At 37.9% G+C, this 23,471-nt stretch overlaps 1 protein-coding gene across 3 annotated transcripts in view; it reads left to right on the plus strand.

Moving 5' to 3' along the window:
* Window positions 1-23,471, plus strand: part of LOC118764264 (telomere repeats-binding bouquet formation protein 1-like) — a 139,577-nt gene that overhangs the window by 46,844 nt on the left and 69,262 nt on the right. For all 3 annotated transcript variants that reach the window (XR_005000064.1, XM_036504812.1, XM_036504813.1), the window contains exons 2-4: window positions 2,910-3,020; window positions 7,916-8,044; window positions 15,988-16,119. Coding sequence is in view for 2 of the 3 variants with exons in the window: in XM_036504812.1 (XP_036360705.1) it covers window positions 2,910-3,020; window positions 7,916-8,044; window positions 15,988-16,119 (372 nt within the window). In the remaining variant the exon portion in view is untranslated. The remainder of the gene's footprint in view (window positions 1-2,909; window positions 3,021-7,915; window positions 8,045-15,987; window positions 16,120-23,471) is intronic.

Here is a 23,471-nt window from a genome sequence, read left to right on the forward strand (position 1 = left end):
GAATGGTGCTTTTTACGTGCCACTGGCACAGAAGCCAGTCAGCTGCTCTGGTAGCGATCACGCTTCGATGGTGCTCTTAGCACTCCACTGGCACGGGTGCCAGTCATCGAATTTGCGAATTTGATTTGATTTTGATGTAACACATTAATTATATGAAAGTTTTCTTGCAGCATTTAAATACATCCAATAGAACAGATTTGTCCCTAAATTCAATCTTACTGTATTATGCATGATTTAGGTTTTGTTGAGTCATTACAAGTTTTGGGCAATTTCAGTAAAATAATCATCTGTTCAGAGCTTACAAAAATGATGATGATAACGATGATAACTTTGGGTACCCTACACCACTGCCACAACTCTTCTGTTTCTCATCTAGTTTGCAACATTCATTTACGTTGCATGTCCACACCTCAAATAATACTTTCGATACATTTTAAACTCATTTGGTTCAAGTAGAATGATATATTTTTCAACGTGTAATTAACAATAGAAGAGCATATATAGGATAAAATCTTTACAGAGAAGAAAAATCTATAAGCAACCAGCCATGAGAATTGAACTCGCATCCCTTTGATTTCCGATCATGAAGCACTTGACTGGAAATCAAAGGGATATGAGTTCTATTCTCATGGCTGGTTGCTGATAGAGTTTTCTTCTCTGTAAGGATTTTTATCCTAATATGCTCTTCTATTGTTAATTACATGTTGAAAAATATATCTTTCTACTTGTACTACAATACATTTTCAGCGCTTCAAAAACAAACTTATGTTTATTTACATAAGACATTGTATGATTCAGTTTTTCTTTTAAGTTGATACTCACTACAAACTTGTACATTTACTGCCCATGGTTCATTCATCATCACCATCATCATTATAATAACTATCTGCTGTATAGGTTGGGTGATTCAACAGGATCTGACAAGTGAGAGGGCTGCATTGAGCCCCAGTGTCTGTATTGATTTGGCTTCTGTGGTTGGATGCCTTTTCTGATCCCAGTCACTTTACAGACTGTACTGAGTGCTTTTTACATGGCACCAGCACTAGTGAAGTCACCAAGTAGCTTACAAGATGTGACTCCTCAACTGAGTGGGATTGTTATATTGAAGGAAGTAGCTGTGCGTTGAGAGGTGGTAGAGGGACAGAAGCAGGTGACTTGCTGTAGAGGAGAAACATGGCTACCCCAGCTGGAAAGAGAGAAAAGATAGTGGTTAGGCATAGTGTCAGGGCACACCCTCAGAATATGAGAATAAGGATCAGGAAGGGTCAGTGGATAAGTTTGCAAAAGTGTGAAAAGGAAGTGATGGGGATGAAGGTAAATGCAGTGAAGGGTGAATACAGGTGGCTGCACCGTCATTTAAGAATATCAGCTGGGCTGGGGTGGGGAGATGAAGGAGTGGATCAGGGAAGAGGAAGTGATATGTGGCAGCATGAAAAGTGGGGTAGGGAGTAGCAGTAAAATGAAACTGTATACAGATGAGCAATAGGTTGATGATGTGAAGTGTCGGAGTAAGATAGGGATGCACAGTGTCAGAGATGGAAGTTAGAGGTACATAGGGATGGACAAACAAAGGTGGTGGTCAGGGCATCAGTAGCAGATATGAGTGGGTGTTCAGAGGAAAAGGGCATTTAGTGGAAAAATAAAGTGGTAAGGGATGACAATAAGATTATGGGAGAAGTGACAAATGAAGGGGTTCCAAGGAGAGGGATTACCGGAAGCACAAAAGAGGAATGAAGCATGTACGGTTCTAGTCTCATGATTACAGCAAGTGAGTAAATAGTGCAACAGATAGAAAAGTGATGGAGGGATGGGTTTTAAATAGATGTGTTGTGAGGAAGGCTTGACTGAGACAGCTTTGGTACAGGGGCATAGACATAAACAATATACTTTTAAGGCCTCGTTTTTGCTGAAGTGGAGAGGTCTTATTGAGCACAGTGAATCACCAGTCATCTCAGTCTTTAGTCTGCTCCTCTGTGAGGATCAATGTCCTGAGGACAGTATCATGACTTCATCTCACATTTTCTTGGGTCTCCTTCATCCACAGGTTCCATATGCATCACATGCCTATTCCAGTGCAGTTTTCTCTTCTGAACTCTACATATTGTGCTGAATTTTTATTTCAACCCATCTGCACTTTGTCGCTCATGCTCACAGATATTATACATCAAGTGGAACATGCTAGCTTCATTTCCTTGTGGTCTTCACACGTCCTTTTCATTCACAGTCCTCATTTCACCACTGTGTAGCGTTGTGTTCATACACAGGTGTCCCACAATCTAATTTTCACTCTGAGAGAAAGACTTATTTATTACCAGCTGTGATAATAGCTCTCAGCTTTCTTCAACTAGTTCTTATTTTAGCAGCTCTACTTTCAGAACATCCGCCTTTGTTGCTAATTAAGTCATCTGAGTAACAGAAACAATCTACTATCTCTAAGGATCCAACTGAGAATTCAAGAAAATTTATTTCTCATGTATTCTTGGTGTTTATTTCACTTATCTGTCACAAACACTGTCTACTTTCTCTGTTAACCTTCCTGTGAAGGTTAACACTGTACCTTTTACATGTCCATAGTTTGTACTAGGTAGACCTTATGGAATTTCTACCTACATCTTTTCTACATATTAAACAGGGATGTTTTTCTGAAGAGATTAGCATCCTGTGTGTTTTCCTGTTTACTAGAACTCTGGTCTTTGCTATGTTAACTTTGACCATTTGGTTCTAGGTTTTGCTTTCACACCTGGAATTTGTTTTCTAATTCTACTTACAGATTTAGCCATAAGAAGGTCATCATCATAGAAGAGTTCCTAATTCTTCTATATGGCCTGCATGATTATAATAAACAGTAAAGGACAAAATATTGGAAATTATTAATTAGTTCATATAATCTCTATAAACTTGTTTTACAGAAGCGAAGAAAAAAGTTCAGCTAATGGTGGAATGCATTAAGTACCATCTTGATGATGAGGAATGCCTTCGGAAAAGTCTTCTTGCAGTTGCTTCATTAAGTGCTACTAACAGTGAGTATTGTAGTATTTATTATGTGTTTTTAAAAGGAATTGAATTTTATTATGAATATGAAATGAGCTTTAGGAAACTAATTCATGTTTGAAATAAGAATGGTCAGATCATAAAACAAAGGATCTTTTTACTTGGAATAAATTTGATACAAATTTGTGATATTTGGTAACTTTATGAATTTTTTAAAGTTGTATAAGCTGCAGTTCAGCTAATCCATTTGGGAGAGCAGAAGCTGAATAAAATCGATGCAGTATTGTTTGTCAACCTTTCTGTTACTGATGGCATGGTAAAATACACTCAGTCCATGCTATCAAGTGATTGGTGGTAGGAAGGGTATACAGCCATGGAAAAAATACATGATACAAAAGCAAAGTTGTTTCCATTGACAATGGAACAGGACAAGTGATAATATATTGTAAAATGGAATGAGATTATTGGGCACAGAGCAATACGGCAAGCTGTCAGAATCATTAGGATGCTGGGCAAAATGCTTAGCAGTATTTCATCTGCCTCTACGTTCTGGGTTCAATTCTGCCGAGGTCGACTTTGCCTTTCATCCTTTTGGAATTGATAAATTAAGAAATTGAGTATCAGTGAAACACTGGGGTTGATGTAATTGACTAGTCCCCTTGCCCAAAATTTCAAGGCCTTGTACCTTCACTAGAAAGGATTATTGGGTACAGGTGTTTGGATGCAGACAATTTGGCTCTGCTGATTGGAGGTATAATTTGTTTTGGTGACCACTTTTTGGAGCTCGAGGCAAACACACATGCATGCACTTTCAGAAATATACACAGAGAGAGAGAGAAAAAGAAAAAGAAATGGTGGCATTCAGATTTATTAATTGAACAGAATTGACATAACCATTTTCCATCTCCTCTTACACCTCTGGTGAAATATGCTCACTCACATAAACAGAGAGTTATTAAAATGAGTGAAACATTAAACCATCTGATGGCAAGTAAGTCAGCCTCAAATCGGCAATGTCAAAATGGCTGTACCAAAATATGCCATGACTGTTGTAAGACCCATTGAACCTGTAACAGCCAATAAAAATAGACATGAAACAATGATGTTAATGCTTTATTTTTGTGGGCTCTTATGAGAAATTTAATCATCATCATCATCATTTAACGGCTGTCTTTCATGTAGGCATGGGTTGGACAGTTTGACAGGAGCCAGCAAGGTAGAAGACTATATAAAGCTACTGTGTCTGTTTTGGCAGGGTTTTTATGGCTGGATGCTCTTCCTAACACCAACCACCCCATAGAGTAGTTATTGTTTGTTCCTTCTCGAGCCATGCCTGGCTCATAAGGGTCGATTTTCTGGTTTCCTTGGCATATAGGTTCCCCACCTGGACGGGACACCAGTCCATCGCAGGTGAGCTGCAAGATGCAGGAGGAAAGAATGAGAGAAAGTTGTGGTGAAAGAGTCAGCAGAAGTTTGCCATTACCCTCTGCCGGAGCTGCGTGGAGCTTAGGTGATTTGCTCATAAACACACACACATCGCCCGGTCGGAGATTCGAACCTGCGATCCCTCAACTGCAAGTTCACTGCTCTAACCACTAGGCCATGTGCCTCCACCCCATAGAGTAGACTGAGTGCTTTTTATGTGGCACCAGCACAGGCAAGGTCAGTTTTGTCTTAGTTTTTATGGCTGGATGCCCTTCCAAATGCCAACCACTTCAGTGTGGACTGGATGCTTTTTAAGTGGCGCCAGCACTGGCAGGGTCACCAAGTAACTTGCAAGACAAAGATCCTTCTGGAGGGGAGGGAGCATTAGAGGAGGTGATCTTGTGTCAGATGATGAAAGGTTATGAGACAGAGAGGTAGAAAGAGGTGTTTTGCTATAGATACATAGTTACCTGGTCAGAGGAAAAGAGAGAGAGTAGTAACAAGAAAGAGGACAGAAACAGGTGTGCTGCTGTAGAGCAGACACATGGTTACGCAGCCAGTGGGAAGAGCAAGGGAAAGAGAAAGCGAGAGAGAGAGTGGAAGACAGCAAGAGTGCAAGAGAGAGCACGAGAGAGATGATGGTGAAGTGCCAAAGTATACTGACAAGGAATGGGATTCAGAGCATAGATGGGATGGTAGGGTAAGGAAGAAAAAGATAAATGGTAGCAATTGCTAGGGCATGCCCTCGAGGTATGGGGACACAATATTCATGGCCAGGTATTGCCAAGAAGGCATGAGTGAGGTTGTGGATTGCAGTGACAAATAAAATCAAACTGCACTCTTCAAAACTTTCACAAAGAATTACTGCCTGCTTTCATAGCAAATTGATGCAGGTAGTTTATCCCCTCTGTCTTTATACCTGGGTATAAAGGTGGGATGGGGAAAACAGTGATACAGTGAGCAGGGTAGTGAGGGCAGGGATGGGGAGTTGGAAACAATCATAGTGTATGAAGAGGAAATGTGAGGAAGAGAAAAGACGCAATTTAAGAGAGGAGATATAGTTTGGATTCTAGGGATAGATTATGTGGAAATTTTATTGTTATGTGTGTGAGGAACACCACTTCTAGCACTCAGTTATACTGACATGGGCGAGTCTTCTCTAGAACCTCATTGCGCCAGACAGCTTGGTCCATCAATATGTATGTTATTTATAAAATAAAAGTTTAACATTTTTCTAATCATTTATCTGCCAATACATAAGAAATATGGCATGTATGCCTTTCCCAAAGATGTCTTCAACAGATATTGAAATAACTACAACCAGGAACAGAATCCATTTCACTAACTCTCAAATTCTGTTGTGAACTCTTTTATACTCCTGCAATATTCTGGCTTTTATTAGAATAAAATTCCATGAGTTACTCAATTCATCCAATTTAGATCCAGTTGCAGTAATGTCATTGTTTAGTCCCAGCTCTATTCTAATTAAGAAAAAGGATAGATAATCCTCCTTCCCCAACCCTATAGACATATAGGGCTGGTCTCCCAGATTCTGTGGCACATATATTTTCTCTAGGATGGGATGCCAGTCTCTCACAAGGGTACTCATTTTTGCCAGCTGAGTAAACTTGAGCAATGTGAAATGAAGTATTTTGCTCAAGAACACAATGCAATTGTTTTGAGCTCAAGTACTAAGATGTATTGGAAGGCATTTGTAAATTCTTTTAGCATTGAATTTGGTTGGTATTACTACTTATACCATGAAGTCTGTTTAGTTTCACTTAACATTACAAGCAGTGAGTCAGTGTATTATGTTTCTATTGGGTCGTACCATAAATAATGCCGTTTTTTCAATTGCATGAACTAAAAGTCAGAGAGGGGTGGGGTGGGGGATAAACTACCTGCATCAATTTGCTATAAAAGCAGGTAGTAATTTTACCTTGTGCTTATTCTTTGTGCAAGTTTTGAAGAGTGCAGTTTGATTTTACCAGTTATTCTTTCAATGCTATAATGGAAGTGACAAAGGAGCATATTTGGCATATTTTGCTTTATGGGCCCAATAAAGGCATCAATGCAAAGGAAAGTGCGAGGAATATTGATACAATATATGGGGATGGGACAATAAGCATAAGCCAGTGTCAACGGTGGTTCCAGAAATTCCGAGCCGGAAACTACAGCCTAGAAGACGAGCCTCATCCTGAAGATCTGTAGAGCTCAACAAGGACGTCCTGAAAACCCTGGTGGAACAAAATCCCATTGTAACTGTTGAGGAACTAGCAGAGAAGCTTGGATTTGGTCATTCAACCTGTCGTTTAAGTCAGTGCTAGAAGAAAAGCGACCATCTTTGGTTTCAAAACGATAGGTGTTCTTCCATCAGGATAATGCTCGGCCACATACAGTGAGGATGACTTTCCAAAGCCTGGAGCAGTTTGAATGTGAAACGATGCTCCACCCACCATATTCGCCAGACTTTTATCATCTGATTATCATTTATTTTGCAGTCTTCAAAATCATTTGAATGGAAAAAATATGAATTCTGTAGTTGAGGTCAGAACAGTACTGGAGGAGTATTTTTTGTTATGAACAAGTGAATTTTAGAAGAGGGTCCTAGCAATTCTACTAGATAGATGGAAGAGCATTGTAGAAAATGAAGGAGAGTATATTTTAGATTAAAAAAAGAACTTTGTTTACCTTAATTTTGAAAAATAAAAGAAGTCTAAAATACTGCATTATTTATGAGATGAGCTAATATTTTGTTTTCAAATGTCTTCTTCTTTTGTTCCCCTTAGCTTTAGTCATTGGACTGCTGCCATGCTTGAGCACTGCCTTGAATTGTTTTGGTGAACCTACCAATCCCAGTATATTCTAAATCTGGTACTTTATCAGTTTCTTTCTCTGAACTGCTATGGGGCATAAACAAACCAATACCAGCTCTCAAGCAGTGTGTGTGTGAACAAACACAAACACACACACACACACACACGACAGGCTTCCACATAATTTCCACCAATCAAATCCTCTCACAAAGTGTTTATTGGTCCTGGGCTATAGTAGAAGACACTTGTTCAAGGTGTTGCACAGTAGGACTGTACCCAAAACAACATGCTTGCAAAGGGAGTCTCTTAACTGCACAGCCATCCCCCAAAATGCTTTGTCCGTGTTAACTAAAGAATTGTCTAAATTATTTCAAGTGTAATTTCTCTCCTTTTACCCATTGATAACAAATTGCTGTTAATAAAGAAAGATTTGAAACTCAGTAGATTTAAGAGTTGTGGATTTAGCAAGTAACCTAACAATTTTTATATTTTATATTTAATTCAATAAACTGATAACCCCCAGTGGTAACAAGTAGCCAAACATGAACAAATATATCAAATGCTGAAAAGCTATGGAAAGTTAGGTCGATAAACTGAATGAGCTTTGTTAAATTGATGTATTATTTCTGATTATAAACAGAAGTAATTTATAGTAAATATTTTTTTTTTCTCTATTCTGAAAGCTTTTGTTCAAGACTATCTGAGAGAATATGGTTGTTTAAAGTTTATATTGAATATATTCACTTCAAACAGCAGCTCTCAAATAAAAGAGGCTACAATGTTCTGCTTGGCTTGTGCAATAGATCAAAATGGTAAGTTTATATTTCTATACTTCTTGTTTGAGATTTGGTGATGATATTGGACAAAAAAAAAAAAAAAGATTGTTAGAATATATTGTTTCATATTAATCTGTTCATAGAAATTTATTTTAGTCCTCAACAGAAAACTATACACATGATGGTTCAGTAAGAAATGTTACAGAGAAAATATGTATTAACATAGGTTAGCTAGTCAGAGAATTTCTGTTCTGTTATTCAAATAAACCACCTACATGGTTACTTGACCTTCTAAAAATAGCAGCCATATCGCCTTCAAGCTTCACCCTTCTGTCTTTATACTGGCACTCTGTTGGTTATGACGAGTGTCCCAGTTGATCCAATCAACAGAACAGCCTGCTCATGAAATTAGCATGCAAGTGGCTTAGCACTGCACAGACACGTATACCCTTAATGTAGTTTTCAGGAAGATTTATTATGACTCAGAATGTGACAAGGTTGGCCCTTTGAAATACAGGCACTACTCAATTCTGCCAGTTGAGTGGACTGGAGCAATGTGAAATGAAGTGTCTTGCCCAAGGACAAAGCATGTTGCTGGAAATCGAACTCCCAACCTTAGAATCATGAGCTAAATATCCTAGCCATTAAATTACGTGCCTTTATAATGTTTGAATACACTGGATAACTTATTCCTGAATATAATATTCCAAGAAAAATTTTAAGAATGAATTTTGCTTGAATGCCTGTTGGATGAAAAGTTCTGTCACAGATAACCATAATTGTAATATGAAGAGAAAATCTTTTTTACCCAGCACACGTAAACAAAAGCGGAGTATTGTAGTCGCTTGTCTTTGTCTGTGTGTTTGCAAAATTACTGGAAAATGGCTTAACAGATTTTCACCAAATTTGACAGAAATACTCATTGGGTGAGTGACTCAAACTCATTAAATTTTGGTTTATCTTCAAAACTGGCAGACGGGTGAATCAGAATGTTTTTTTTTTCTTTGTTACATATGCATCAACGATAAGCAGGGGAAATAACTCTTGATGTAATTTTGTTGAACTATGAATTTGTCTGAGAATATATTTATTAAATTAAATTTTATTTTATCCTTCTGTGTGTGCAAGGTATGCATCACCCCTCCAATGCCTTTTTTCATTTAAATGTGTTTTAATTAGTTTATTGTTTTTATTAGTTGCCTGTCACAAACTGCTATATGTTTTTGTTAGTTATATTTAAAGAGAAATAGAAATATATGTATACTAGCAGTTGCCTGGCATTGCTCGGGTTTGTTTCGAACCTTTAAAATTGGAATTTTTGAAAAGTAAAAATTGTGCATTATATAGCTTATTATTCTCTTTAAGTGAACATTTTTCTGGTTGAAATACACCGAAAAATGGCGACACAGCAGTCAAAAAATAGGGATTTTCATAGAAAAAAAAAAAGCACCTTTTTGATGTAAATAATTTTTGGTGTTAGCATGGTCTGATTTGAATTTTTTCTTCTACGGAAGGAAGAGCAAGCCTTCTATCATACTCTCAATTTTGGTCAACTTGCGCTGCAGGGTCTCGGAGGAGATAGTGTTAGTTGAGAGCTACCAAACTTGCCATACACAGACAACTTCAGCTTTATATATAAATAGATTTACTCTTTTACTTGTTTCAGTCATTTGACTGCGGCCATGCTGGAGCACCGCCTTTAGTCGAGCAAATTGACCCCAGGACTTATTCTTTGTAAGCCTAGTATTTATTCTATTGGTCTCTTTTGCCGAACCGCTAAGTTACGGGGACGTCAACACACCAGCATCGGTTGTCAAGCATTGTTGGGGGGACAAACACAGACATACAAACATATACACATACATATATATATATATATATATATATATACACACACACATATATACGATGGGCTTCTTTCAGTTTCCATCTACCAGATCCACTCAGAAGGTTTTGTAGAAGACACTTACCCAAGGTGCCATGCATTGGGAATAAACCTGGAACCTTGTGGTTGGCAAGCAAGCTACTTACCACACAGCCATGTGGTTGGTAAGCAAGCAACTTACCACAACCACTCCTTTTATAAAGATGATAACCAAGAATGCTCATTTGATGTGGTGAACATATTTATGGTAAGTCCAATGATTGGTGCATTGTAAAAAATTTGCATCACAACTGTGAAAAGTCCAAGAAAAAGGGCTAAGTTTCCTAACCACACTAAAATACCAATTGATGACATTGTGAATGTGTTAATTTTGTGCTTAAAAACAATGAACTTACAGATTAAAAGTGAAATGTAGCAACATAGCCAGTGCAACCAGTAAACCCAGCACTTGCAAATAACCAGAAAATCTAGTGCTGACGAGAGCTGAGTATGGCTGTTAAATAACTTGAAACTCTTTCAAATTCATGTTATTTCTAAATCCAAACATTATTTCAGGTATTTTGAATTAGAAACAGTAAAGACTCAAGGATGAATTGTTACATAGCTTTCAAAAAACATCTAATTCTAGAGAGAATTTACAGTTTCAGAAACAAATTTTTTAAAAATTTGAGGCGTGGGAGTGGCTGTGTTGTAAGTAGCTTGCTTACCAACCACATGGTTCCAGGTTCAGTCCCACTGTGTGGCACCTTGGGCAAGTGTCTTCTACTAAAGCCTCGGGCCAACCAAAGCCTTGTGAGTGGATTTGGTAGATGGAAACGGAAAGAAGCCCATCATATATATATGTGTGCGTATATGTTTATGTGTCTGTGTTTGTTGCCCCAACATTGCTTGACAACCGATGCTGGTATGTTTACGTCCCCGTAACTTAGCAGTTCGACCGATAGAATAAGTACTAGGCTTACAAAGAATAAGTCCTGGGGTCGATTTGCTTGACTAAAGGCAGTGCTCCAGCATGGCCACAGCCAAATGACTGAAGCGAGTAAAAGAGTAAGTGAAATAAATTCAACTTTAATTTCATTGTCATGGTGTCACATAAACAGCACTTGTGCTGGTCCCACATATAGAGCACCCATGCTGGTGCCACATATAAAGCACTAGTGCTGGTGTTTCATAAAAAGCATTCAGTACACCCTGCAAAGTGGTTGGTGTTAGGAAGGGGATCCCACTTTAGAAAACATGCCAAACCAGACAAGTGGAGCCTGGTGCAGCTCTCCAGCTTTCCAGCTCCTGTCAAACCATTCAACCCGGACATTAAATGATGATGATGGATTTTATGATTCAAAGGTCTGTGTACTGTGAACCATAATAAGAATAGACTAGACAGGCTGTTTTACAGGATGAAAACTTTTCTCACCCTGTATTATCTTACATTAAGAGTTAGATCTCTCCTTGACAGGCTGCCTTCACTCAAGCTGATTTACAATGAATAAATAAATAAATATTACATAAAATTAAAGAGAAAGTATTTACAATAGATAAAGAGATAAATAAATAGATAGACCTGGTGCCAACAGGAAATTACCCAAACAAGAGCTGAATTAAAAATGATTAGTAATGGCATATCATCTTAATAAAAATAATATTTTAGAAAGATATCTTATTTATGTCAATCAAAAATTTCCTAGTTTTTCTGAACTGAAATATTATCGCTAATAAAAAATCATATCTAATAAAAGTCTATGAAATAAAGTAATAAATTTTTGTAAAAAATGTTCTACTTAACAAATATTGATTTCAGATATTACGAAAGAAACTATCGGGACATTACTTCCTTCACTGCTGCCATTGATCAGATGTCTAAATTTTTCTTTCCTTAATAGCACTTGGTTTTTTTTTTCCTGTTTTTTATTAACGTGTAGTTCCAGAGAAAATCTAACAACTTATAATTGCCTCCCTGGAGGCAGAATAGTAAGATAATAAAATATTTAAAAGTCTTAATACAAGAGACAAGATAGATATTTACTTATAGGATTATAATTTCACCTCTAGAAATGAACATTTTTTTTTTAGTATATAGATTTACACATCATTATCATTTAACATACATGTTCTATGCTGGCATGGGTCAGACAGTTTTATAGGAACTGATGTGTCCAAAGACTGCATTGTGTAACAGTGTCTATATTGGCAGGGTTTCTACAGTTGGATATCCTTCTTAATGCCAACCACTTTACAAGTAAACAGGGTGCTTTTTCATGCCACTGGCACTAGTGAGGTCATCATGCAGCTTACAAGATTATGAAACCCAAGGCAACTGGGGGTGGGTTTATGCTAAGAAATGAGGGATTAAGGCATAAGATTGTGATCATGGTCTTCAGGTACCTTATTCCTGGATTTGTAGGCTATGATTAATAATGTTCTCCTCTACGATGCTACAACAAGTAAAAACACCATTTTTTTTTTCTTCCTTTTGTCACCCTCAGATGAAGGACAAGACCTGAAATGTCAGACCCTATAGTTATCACAGCTCATGGGTTTTAACTATCATAAATTTTATTATACTGCAAATGATATTCATGCATTTCACAATAAGAGATGGGAGATGAAACAGTCACTAAGCCTTGTAGTAAAATATCTATAGAAAGAAATCTTAATAGTCAATAGACTAGCAAGCTTGCTTGCTTGCTATAATATTGCACTGGGGAATCATTTACAGAATTGATTTGTTTCTTGCAGCATGTTGCATGACCACAACAGATGATGACTAATCAATGAACTTCATTAATCCTTTCAAATGTAGAATACGAAACTTTGTTTAAATTCAATCCTTAATTATTTCAGAAACATGCAAACTTAAACCATAAAATATATAATCATGCAACTAATCTCACCCCACCTCCCTAAAATTGCTGGCCTTGTGCCAAAATTTAAAGCCATTATTATTACTATTATCTTAATGCTATTTATTGTGATGGGACAAGTAGATGGTATCATGCTGAGCAGTAATTAATTTTGTTGATTAATGACCAAGTTCAAATCCTGCCAGTCAGCTTTGGCATTGCATTTTATCCCACTGTTTGTCTGCAGGAAATATTTACCATGTCCACTCCGTAATGTGGTTAGCATTAGGAAAGGCATTCAGCCATAGAAACCATGCCAAAATAGGAATGGAACCTGGGCAGCTCCTTTCAAACCAGCCAACTCATTCCAGCATGGAAAATGGATGTTAAATGATGATGTTGATTCAGTTCATCAGATTGCAGCTGCTCCAACACATCATCTGTGTATGTGTAGGTACAAATTATGTTATGCAATAACAGTTTATATAGGGTTAAGGGGTCACCAATTGATTGAGATACATCACTAGCCAAGCAGCACTGTGAGCAACAACAGCATTAATACTTTTTGCTTAGTATAGAGGAGATTTCATTTTACTTCTAATAAACTTTGTCCAGGAAATATCACCATCATCATCATCATCGTCGTTTAACGTCCGCTTTCCATGTTGGCATGGGTTGGACAGTTTGTCTGAGGACTGGCAAGCCAGAAGGCTCCAATCTGATCTGGCAAAATTTCTACAGCTGGATGCCCTTCCTAACGCCAACCACTCTGGGAGTGTAGTGGGTGATTTTATGTGCCACCAGCACGAGGGCCAGTCAGGCAGTTCTGGCAATAACCACACTCAAAAGATGTTTTTTATGTGCTACCTGTATGGGAGCCAGTCTGGTGGCATTGGCAACGACCATGCTCGAATGTTGTTTTTCACATGCCACCAGCACATGTACCAGTAAAGCAACACTGGCAATGATCATGCTTGAATGGTGCTTTTTATGTGCCACTGGTATGGGAGCCAACCAGTGGCCCTGGCAACAATCATGCTCAGATGGTGCTTTTAACGTTCCACTGGCACGAGTGCCAATCAGGTGGTACTGTCATCGGCCACGTCAGTGAAATATATTAGATTAAATAAAAGTCTTTAGGAGTTCTTGCAAAATTTGAGTGTTGAAGTATTCCAAATAGACATAAATTTAGTTCTCTATTCTTAGTTTAAACTCTTTGGAATGAATTCAAAATCCATTTGTTACTTAATAGCAAATTGACGAATAATTAAGTGAAATTTATCAAGAAATTCTAAACCCAAATTGGGATTCATTTACTCCAAGGTTTCAAGTAAACATAAATAATTACTTGAACTTTCAGTGATGGGAAATTTAACCAATGCCAGCATGGAAAATTGATGGTAAATGATTGTAGCATTCTGTCAGTTACGACGACGGGGGTTCCAGTTGATCTGATCAATGGAACAGCCTGCTCGTGAAATTAACGTGCAAGTGGCTGAGCACTCCATAGACACATGTACCCTTAATGTAGTTGTCGGAGAGATTCAGCATTAATGATAATAGGAATGTAGGAAAAATTTCAAGATAGAGAAGAGCTTTGATTTAAATCAAACCTTCTTACATTACACCTTAAAATGTTTTATCAATATGGTCAATTAGATGAGACCTTTACAAAGATAAATAACTATAAAGCTATCAGACTCAGTTTAATTTAAATGAAATAGAGAAAATAAAATGTCAGTGAGAACTGAATGTATGATAATTCTTAATTGTACTCACACAGATCATCACATATTGTAGTCAGTAATCTTCTAGATCAGTGGTTCTCAACCATTTGTTTTACCTAGGGACCCCTTTCATTACTATTTTATTCTCGGGGAATCCCCTTTCCATGTGATGCATTAAAAACTACATTATTTACATTGGACAGATATGTGTCCTCATCAACGCAGGTGTCCTGGTAGAATTTTGAACCCAACCCTGAGTTCTCATTCCTAAGGTATTTTTTTGCTGATGTTATTATTTATTCAAGGCAGTGCCTGGAATTGAACTCACAGTCTTGCAGTTAGTAGCCCATGCTGTTAACCATTACGTTATATGCCCGTGGGCGATTATAGATCTATAATCCACCATCACTTGACAACTGATGTCAGTGTGTTTATGTCCTCATAACTTAGCAGTTCAGCAAAAGAGACCAATAGAATAAGTACTAGGCTTACAAAGAATAAGTACTGGGGAGGGGGGGTCGATTTGTTTGACTAAAGGCAGTGCTCCAGCCTGACTGCAGTCAATTGGCTGAAACAAATAAAAGAATAAAAATTACAATGTGATCTACAGAAAGTGACCAATGAACAACTCTCTGACCCTTCTTCAGTGGACCAAACAAGACAGCTTCTACTGGCCAGGCACTGTTGGAGTCATCCAGAGTTGTTCACCAGCAGCTAAAGGAGATCGGGTTATGACAAAAGTGCAAGTTTAGAGGATAAAATGAGGAAAATTTATTAATCTTCAACATCTATCTATTTCTCATGCTGGCATGGGTTGGATGGTTCTAGAAGTGCTGGTGAGCCAAAGTACTCTGCCAAGCTCCTGTCTTTGATTTGATATGATTTCTATAGCAGATGCTCTTCCAAATGTCTACCACTTTGCAGAATGTACTAAATGCTTTTCACTTGGCACCAGCATTAATGAGATTACCAAGTAACTCACAAAATAAGATCCCCACAACTGAAAATGTTGTGTAGTACTGAGGGAGGTGGCCTTATGCCACTTCCCCAGCACTACACAAGTGAGGTTAAAGTATGATAGAGGAACCAGAATAAGTGTCTTGCTTTTAGGAGAAATACATGCTTACCCCAGCTGGAAAAGAGAAGACAGTGGTGCAGTTGTGTCCATGTAACTGTCTACCCTAAAGCAATTACCGTATTTTAACGTGTATAAGGAACTCCCTAATTTTAGGGGCTTAAAATTTAGAAAGGTTTTGTAAGGGATTATAATACTATCCATGTATAAGAAACTCCCATATTTTTTAACCTAATTTTTGACAAAAAAAGGGTTCCTTATACACATTAAAATATGGTATTTTATGCAAGTATGTGTTTCTTTTGGTTTATGACTGAAAGAGATTACCTTTTTTTGTATTATATTTATTCTAAATTATTAAATCTACTTCCAGAATAACTGTACTGCTCTCTTATACTGTGACATTTACTTATCTTAATGTATTCATTTGCACTTATTTATTTCTTTTGCAGTTTCTTCCCAAAAATTCATGACTACATCTTTTGTCTTTGAACATTTAAGCAAAATACTGTCATATGACATACATACCAATAACTTACATCATACAGCGACATACTTCATCTCCTGCATAACCAATAACAATAGTAAGTAGATTATTTCTCACTTCAATTATTATTAGAGTCTTATAAAGTCATTTCATTCTCCATCAAAACATTAATTATTGTTCAATTTTTAAATGAATTCCAACTCACCCCTTGTAATACTATTCCCCACTTTCAGTTGAGAAGCTTTTGTCTTCTTTGCCTTGCATGGTACTTGGTGACCTTGTCAGTGATGGTGCCACGTAAAAAGTACTGGTGTTAGTGTTATGTAAAAACACAAGTATACTCTATAAAGTGGTTGACATTAAGATGGGCATCCTGCGGTAAAAACCATGCCAAAAAAATACAAAGGAGCCACTTACAGCTCCCAGTCTTGCCAGCTCCTGTTAAACCATCCAATTCAAGCCAGCATGGAAAACAAACATTAAATGATGATGATGATGATGATGGTATATACAGCTTACAAATATATTTGTCTTTGTTATTCTTGTCTTATTTCTGAACCTGAGAAGGACAGACGAACATACTTTTGAATTACTGTCAATCTGTGTCTCCCCCTATATATATATATATATATAAATTGTACTAGCTGAATGACCTGCTGTTGCTTGGGTTACTACTGTTCTTATTCAGATTAGTAAACAATAAATATAAAGATATATTCTCATAATTATTTCAAAATATCTATATTTTATTTAAAAATTGTAATGATAATAGAATTTCAAGCTGAAAATCTGTCAATGTTGAAGCATCTCAGGGTAAACAATATTCATTGCGTAATTTTTTGTTGATCTCGAAATGAATAAATTGTTGCTGCTTCCAACTCGTGTGCAAACAACATAGAGTTGGCTGTGGGGGAAGCATGTAGTAGAGAGATCAAGTCCAACTACCTTGAGAGATTTCCCCTGAGATTTGTTAATTGAAATATCAAAACTTAGTTTGACTGGAAACTGAGGCAACTTAAATAGAACACCTGTAGGTATGAGAGGAATTTTCGGAATAAAGACATTTTCTCCTTTGTGACTACCTGTTATGATTGTTGCCTCTAGGACATGGAGAGCATCTTAGAGATGAACATAATTTCTAGCCCTTAACATTTTTTGATTGTTATGAATGTAGAGGAGATGCTGACTCTCAACTTTAGCATGCATGTCAACCAGGTATTGCTGAAATAGATCACGATACATGTTTAATTGATTTGATTGTTCTGATCTTAAAATCAGTTGCCAAGAATAGAAGTCATTTGACGACACCATTTTGTTTGTAATTGTAATTGCAGGTTCAATCTGTGGAATATTGAAATGATAGCCATCTTGTCCATTCCACAAATTAAGAAGATACTGGAGAGTATCATAAGAGGGACAAGTCTTTGAAACACGTTTAAGGTTGTTATCTTGGGCACAAATGAGAATATCACGATTTTCATGGGGATCACCTACCATAAGGATGGCTACTTCATTAGATGTAGGCTCATTGAAATGACGTAAAATGTCCTTTACTGTAGTTTACTATAGACATAATGAACGTGGAAACACACACACACTCAGACACATATACATTCATACACATATGTATGTGTAGATGTGTGTGTGTGTGTGTGTTTAATTATCACACAGGCTCACACACATACACTCTGATATACACTCACATACATATACTAAGACGAACACACGCCGACATACATTCACGCGCACCTCAGGCCTATCTCTGTCCCTCTCTGTGTCTCTCTGTCTTTAGGTGCATGTGTGTGTGTGTGTGTCAGTCATCACAAAAATGTATGTATACTGACATACACACATACACCCTCACATACACTCACACTCATATTCTTCTCAGTCATCAGCCTAATGTATGTAAAAAAATGCACACACACACACAACTCACAGGCACACACACTCATATAGAAAATGTGACATGGTAGTGGTGGTATAAAATGCTGATTATGATAGTTGGCTTTTAGATAGATTATAATGTTAATTTTTTGTGATGCAAATATGTAAATGAAAATAAAGTTTATTTGGTAGCTGAAAGATTACTGAATCTTTTGATACCCCATACGTCAAAATCGGCAACTAAGTTTCTGACTGCATAAGGACACACTAATACACATATGTATATGTACGTGTCGATGTGTGTGTTTAATTGTGTGAGGCTTAACCTATAAAAATTATCACACATACATTCACACACACACACACACACACACACACAGTCTCACATACACTCACATACATATACTAAGACAGACACACACAGACATACATTCATTCACATCTCGGCTATTTCTGTCCCTCTGTGTGTCTCTCTCTGTCTTTAGATGTGTGTGTGTGTGTGTCAATCTTTACAGAAATGTATGTATACTGATACACACATACACCCACACACATATACTTCTCAGTCATCGGCCTAACGTATCTAACAGACACGCACATACTCATATAGAAAATTTGATGTGATGGTGGTGGTGGTATAAAATGTCATTTACAATAGTAGACCTCTAGGAAGATTATAATGTTAAATTTTTGTAATGCAAATATGTAAATGAAAATAGAGTTTGTTTAGTAGCCGAAAGATTACTGAATCTTTTGATACTTCATATGTCAAATTTGGTAACTAAGTTTTTGAATACATAAGGAATATACACACATATACATGTGCATGCATGCACACACAGACACACAAACTCTATTTTGTAGATATATATATATCATCATCAATATATATTATACTTTATTTATCAACTCCTTCGATGATATTATCATTAAGCAAAGTAAATGTTTGGCCTTTAATTTTCACTGTTTCCATTATTGCAAATAAATTGCTGTTCAAAATGATGAAGATATTAAATATCTAATAATTGAAATTGTTAATTTCTAAATTTACTTTAGTATTCATACCAAATAAATGTTGTTTTCATAATCATCATTTTAATGTCTTCTTCTTCATGCTTGCTTGCGTCAGACGGAATTTGTTGTAGCAGATTCTCTATGGCCAGATGCCTATCCCTTCTCCTACTCTCACTTCTTCCCAGCAAGGTAATATTTCCCCATAGTAGACAGGAAATGAACAACCCTGCTTGTATGAAGGTGACGCTCACTTACAATCATCATGTGATTATCGAGACAAGGGTGCGCACAAACACATATACATATATAACAGGCTTTTTTCAGCTTCCATCTACCAAATCCACTCACAGGGATTTGGTCGGCCCATGGCTATAGTAAGAGTCACTTGCCTAGATGCTGTGCAATAGACCCCATGGTTGGGAAGCAAGCTTCTTAACCACTGAGCCATACCTGGTATTAAATTATTGTAACTGTATTTATATTTTCCCTAGCAAATATTATGGTGGCTACTTATTTGTGTTAATGGCCACAACCAGTGGATTCCACAGCATGTGTATACATATGTTAATCTTACCATAACAGAACAGTACACTATATATTTCTAAATTTGTAAACAAACCTGATGACTGTAAATTATAGAGAAGTGCGACACATGATCATCATCGTTTAACGTCCGTTCTCCATGCTAGCATGGGTTGGACGGTTCGACCGGGGATCTGGGAAGCCAGAAGGCTGCACCAGGCTCCAGTCTTATCTGGCAATGTTTCTATAGCTGGATGCCCTTCCTAATGCCAACCACTCCGTGAGTGTAGTGGGTGCTTTTTACGTGCCACCTGCACAGGTGCCAGGCGAGGCTGGCAATGGCCACGGTCGGATTGGTGTATTTTATGTGTCACCGGCACGGAAGCCAGTCGAGGCGGCGCTGGCATTGACCACGAGTCGCTGGCATTGGCCACGTAAGTATTTTTTAATATCTGTTAATATATATTATTTATAAAATAATATATGCTCCGTTTAGAGCGACTAAGCATAAGCAAATGACCAAAAAAGGATGGGCCAAACCACTGGGAACTGAACACAATATCATTGTGCATCTGTACCAGCAGATCTAGCTCCCTTCTAAGGCGGGAGATAAGTGGCTAGTATTTCCTCTCCTTTTCACGGGTTGTATCGTGTAGCACCTTGCCCTGCTTGCACTGGATAGTAATGTCAATGATAACTACTTCTTCGGAACTGCATGACCAGCTCAGGGCTGAGCTTGGTCCCAGAAACCTGATAGGCTGGCTCCCAGCTGACCACTAATCTGGTTTGTTTACAAATCTATAAAAATATATATATACTAGACTACAATTATCTATACATTAAATTTGGCTGAATTGCGTGTGTACAGAGCAGTGTAAGCATTGATGTCATGTTCAATTTCCAGTGGTTCGGCGCTTTGGCCCATCTTTTTTTAGTCAATTATTTAGGTTTAGTCACTTTAAATGGAGCACATATATAATTACAGTTATTATATATCATCATTACTGTTTAACATCTACTTTCCATGCTGGCATGAGTTGGACGGTTTGACTGAGGACTGGCGAGCCAGAAGGCTGCACTAGGCTCCAATCTGATCTGGTAAAGTTTCTACATCTGGATGCCCTTCCTAACGCCAACCACTCTGAGAGTGTAGTGGGTGCGTTACATGTGCCACCGGCATGAGAGCCAGTCAGGTGATTCTGGCAACGATCACGCTTGAATGGTGCTACACACACACTGGTCCACACTGATGTCTTTTATTTTTATTTTGTGTTCCTATATGTTCCGTAACTTAGTGGCCCAACAATTAGAGATTGATAAAGTAGGCACCAGACTAAAACAAGTACTGGAGTTGATATATCTGAGTAAACTTTTGGAAACAGTGCCCCAGAATGGCCACAGTCCAATGACTAAAACCACTGTAAGAATTAAATATATAGCAACAAGATCAAAAGACCTCTTTACATTATCTTCTGATGTGAATGAACAATAGACGAAAGAAGGGAAAAAATGTATTTCTCTGTTTCTGATAAGCTGTCAGGCATTTTGCCAAGATAGGAATCAGACTGTCCATAATTACCAGAAATGTTTCAATTTAAAAATTTTAAGAAGATGCTTGAATTTCAACAAAAGATCAATAATACCAAATCATCAGTCTAGATGAATCATCACTCGTTCAATTTTACTTGTATTGTCTTTACGTTTTCTTGCTGATAACAAGTTAACAACATCTTTTGGTTTCCTTCTCTATCTCCAAGACAGGAGATAATATCATAAGAAAATAATTGAGCACAAATTCAGAGAGTAAGCTAGTTGTTTAAATTCTGGCCTGCAGATTCCCAGATAAAATTGGTCATTTTGTTAATAATGTTGTTTAACTCCAGCCCAGCCTTGATCGAACAGAACTATGATCATAAACAGTCCAACCATGACACTTCCATCTGTTCTTTTCTTCTGGCTAAATATATCTGGAAGTACATTATCCAATGTATTACCCCTCTACCTTTTTTTTCTCTTCTGGACAGTAAATGTAACTTGAGATCTCGCTGCCATTTCTAGATGGTTGCGAAGTAAATTAAGCGAGATAGGCTCTCCTAATTGTAAGGTTGATATTGATATCTAGCTTTAATTTTTGAAATCATAATCATCATCATCGCCACCATATTCATCAGCATTTTAATGTCCAATTTTCCATGCTTGCCTATTTTGGAATTGGAATCAAGCACGTACACACATGCACACGCAGAAATATACACGTACAGATTGAAAGAGAGGAAGACATTACAATTCATTAATTGATCACGATTGAAATAAACCTTCCCCTCTTCTCATACACAGAAAGAAAAATATGCTCACACACATAAACAGAGAGAGAGAGAGAGAGCAAGAAGTTATCAACTAAATATGATTGGCATAAGTACTTCCCTTCTCCTTTTACAAATCAAGTGAAATGTGCTGACAAACACAAACAGAGATGGATGGAGGGAGAGAACAAGAGGAACATTGTTTGATGTGAAATAAGTTAGCATCAAACCAGCGACACCAGATAGGTATGGCACAGCCATTGTTGTACAAAAATGTCTCCTACCCTAGAAAAGCATCTACTCCCCTGAACAAGACAGTTGCATGATACCTCCTCTAACCAGGACCATGTGGCACATTCATTTCTCCAACTGTATCTCACCCAACAAATCTTGTGCTAACCAATTCATCTGGTCCTTCCTTTGCAGAATGTCAATTCCCTGAAATTCTCTCTCCATCTACATTTTCCCAGTGAATGTCAAATTAGAGATGTTAAAGCTGAACTGTACTGATCTCTTTGTATAGTCTTGGAGGTGCTGAAATGGCTGTGCCAGAACGCCTTGTATCCTACACTCATGGCCTTTGCAGGTCTTCTGAGATCAGTTAAATCGATGTGGTTCATGTCCTTCTTGAACAGCTGCAAATTGATGGCTGCCAGAAAAATACTTGGACAGAGAAGAAATTCCAGAAGGCTAACCTCCTGTGGAAGGAGGACTGGATTAAATGGTTAATGAGATGGTGGGTAAACATGGTGAACTTTAATGGGTGACACAGGGTATAGATGAGCTAAGTGGGCCACAGTAGAGATGTCATGAGTTCCAAGGGCCCGTGGGTCTTTTCGCTGTGGTAGAAAAGCTAGTGAAGAGACAGCATGCATGCAGGCCAGAAGTTGGATTGTTGTTATCATCAACCCCTGGGAATTATTACCTCAATCCTAGGACCTGTAGGGTCAGTTACCTAGATTCCATGGTGTACAAATGACTAGGATCACAATGTGACCCTGAACAGGACACTGGTCTATCACAGGATTATTCTTTTACAGTTGAGTAATGGGAAATATAGTAGAAGTTAAAGTTGCCTCCTCAAGTCGTACCAACTCGTAAGGGCCAATTTCACGGCATGTAAAAAGCACTATCCGAACATGATCGATGTCAGGACTGCATGACTGACTCTTGTGCTGGTGGTAAGTAAAAAGCACCCACTACACTCTCGCAGTGGTTGGCACTCAGAAGGGCATCCAGCTGTAGAAACATTGCCAGATCAGATTGGAGCCTGGTGCATCCTACTGACTCTCCAGACTTCAGTCAAACCATCCAACCCATGCCAACATGGAAAATGGACTTTAAATGATGATGATGATGTCTATTCTCCACCTGGATGGGATACCAGTCCGTCACCAGATTACTCATTTTTGCCAGGAGATGGGACTAGAGCAAAGTGAAATGAAGTGTCTTGCTCAAGAACATAATACATCGTCTGATCCAGGAACTGAAACCACAATGCTGGTGTTGGAGGAATCAGTGGAATGGCTGGCAAGGGCAAATGGAGGGCTGTGGTATGGTCATATGTTGAGGAGGGACGAGGAGCATGTTCTGAAGAGGGTGCTAAAGTCTGAAGTAAATGGACAGCAGAAGCAAGGTAGACCGAGGAAAATGTGGAGAGGACAGGTGGAGGAGGAGAGTGGTAGAGCTGGCTTGAGGAGGGAGGACATCCAAAACCAGGCTA

This window comes from Octopus sinensis, linkage group LG7 (assembly GCF_006345805.1).
Source record: "Octopus sinensis linkage group LG7, ASM634580v1, whole genome shotgun sequence".
In the NCBI taxonomy this organism is placed as follows: domain Eukaryota; kingdom Metazoa; phylum Mollusca; class Cephalopoda; order Octopoda; family Octopodidae; genus Octopus; species Octopus sinensis.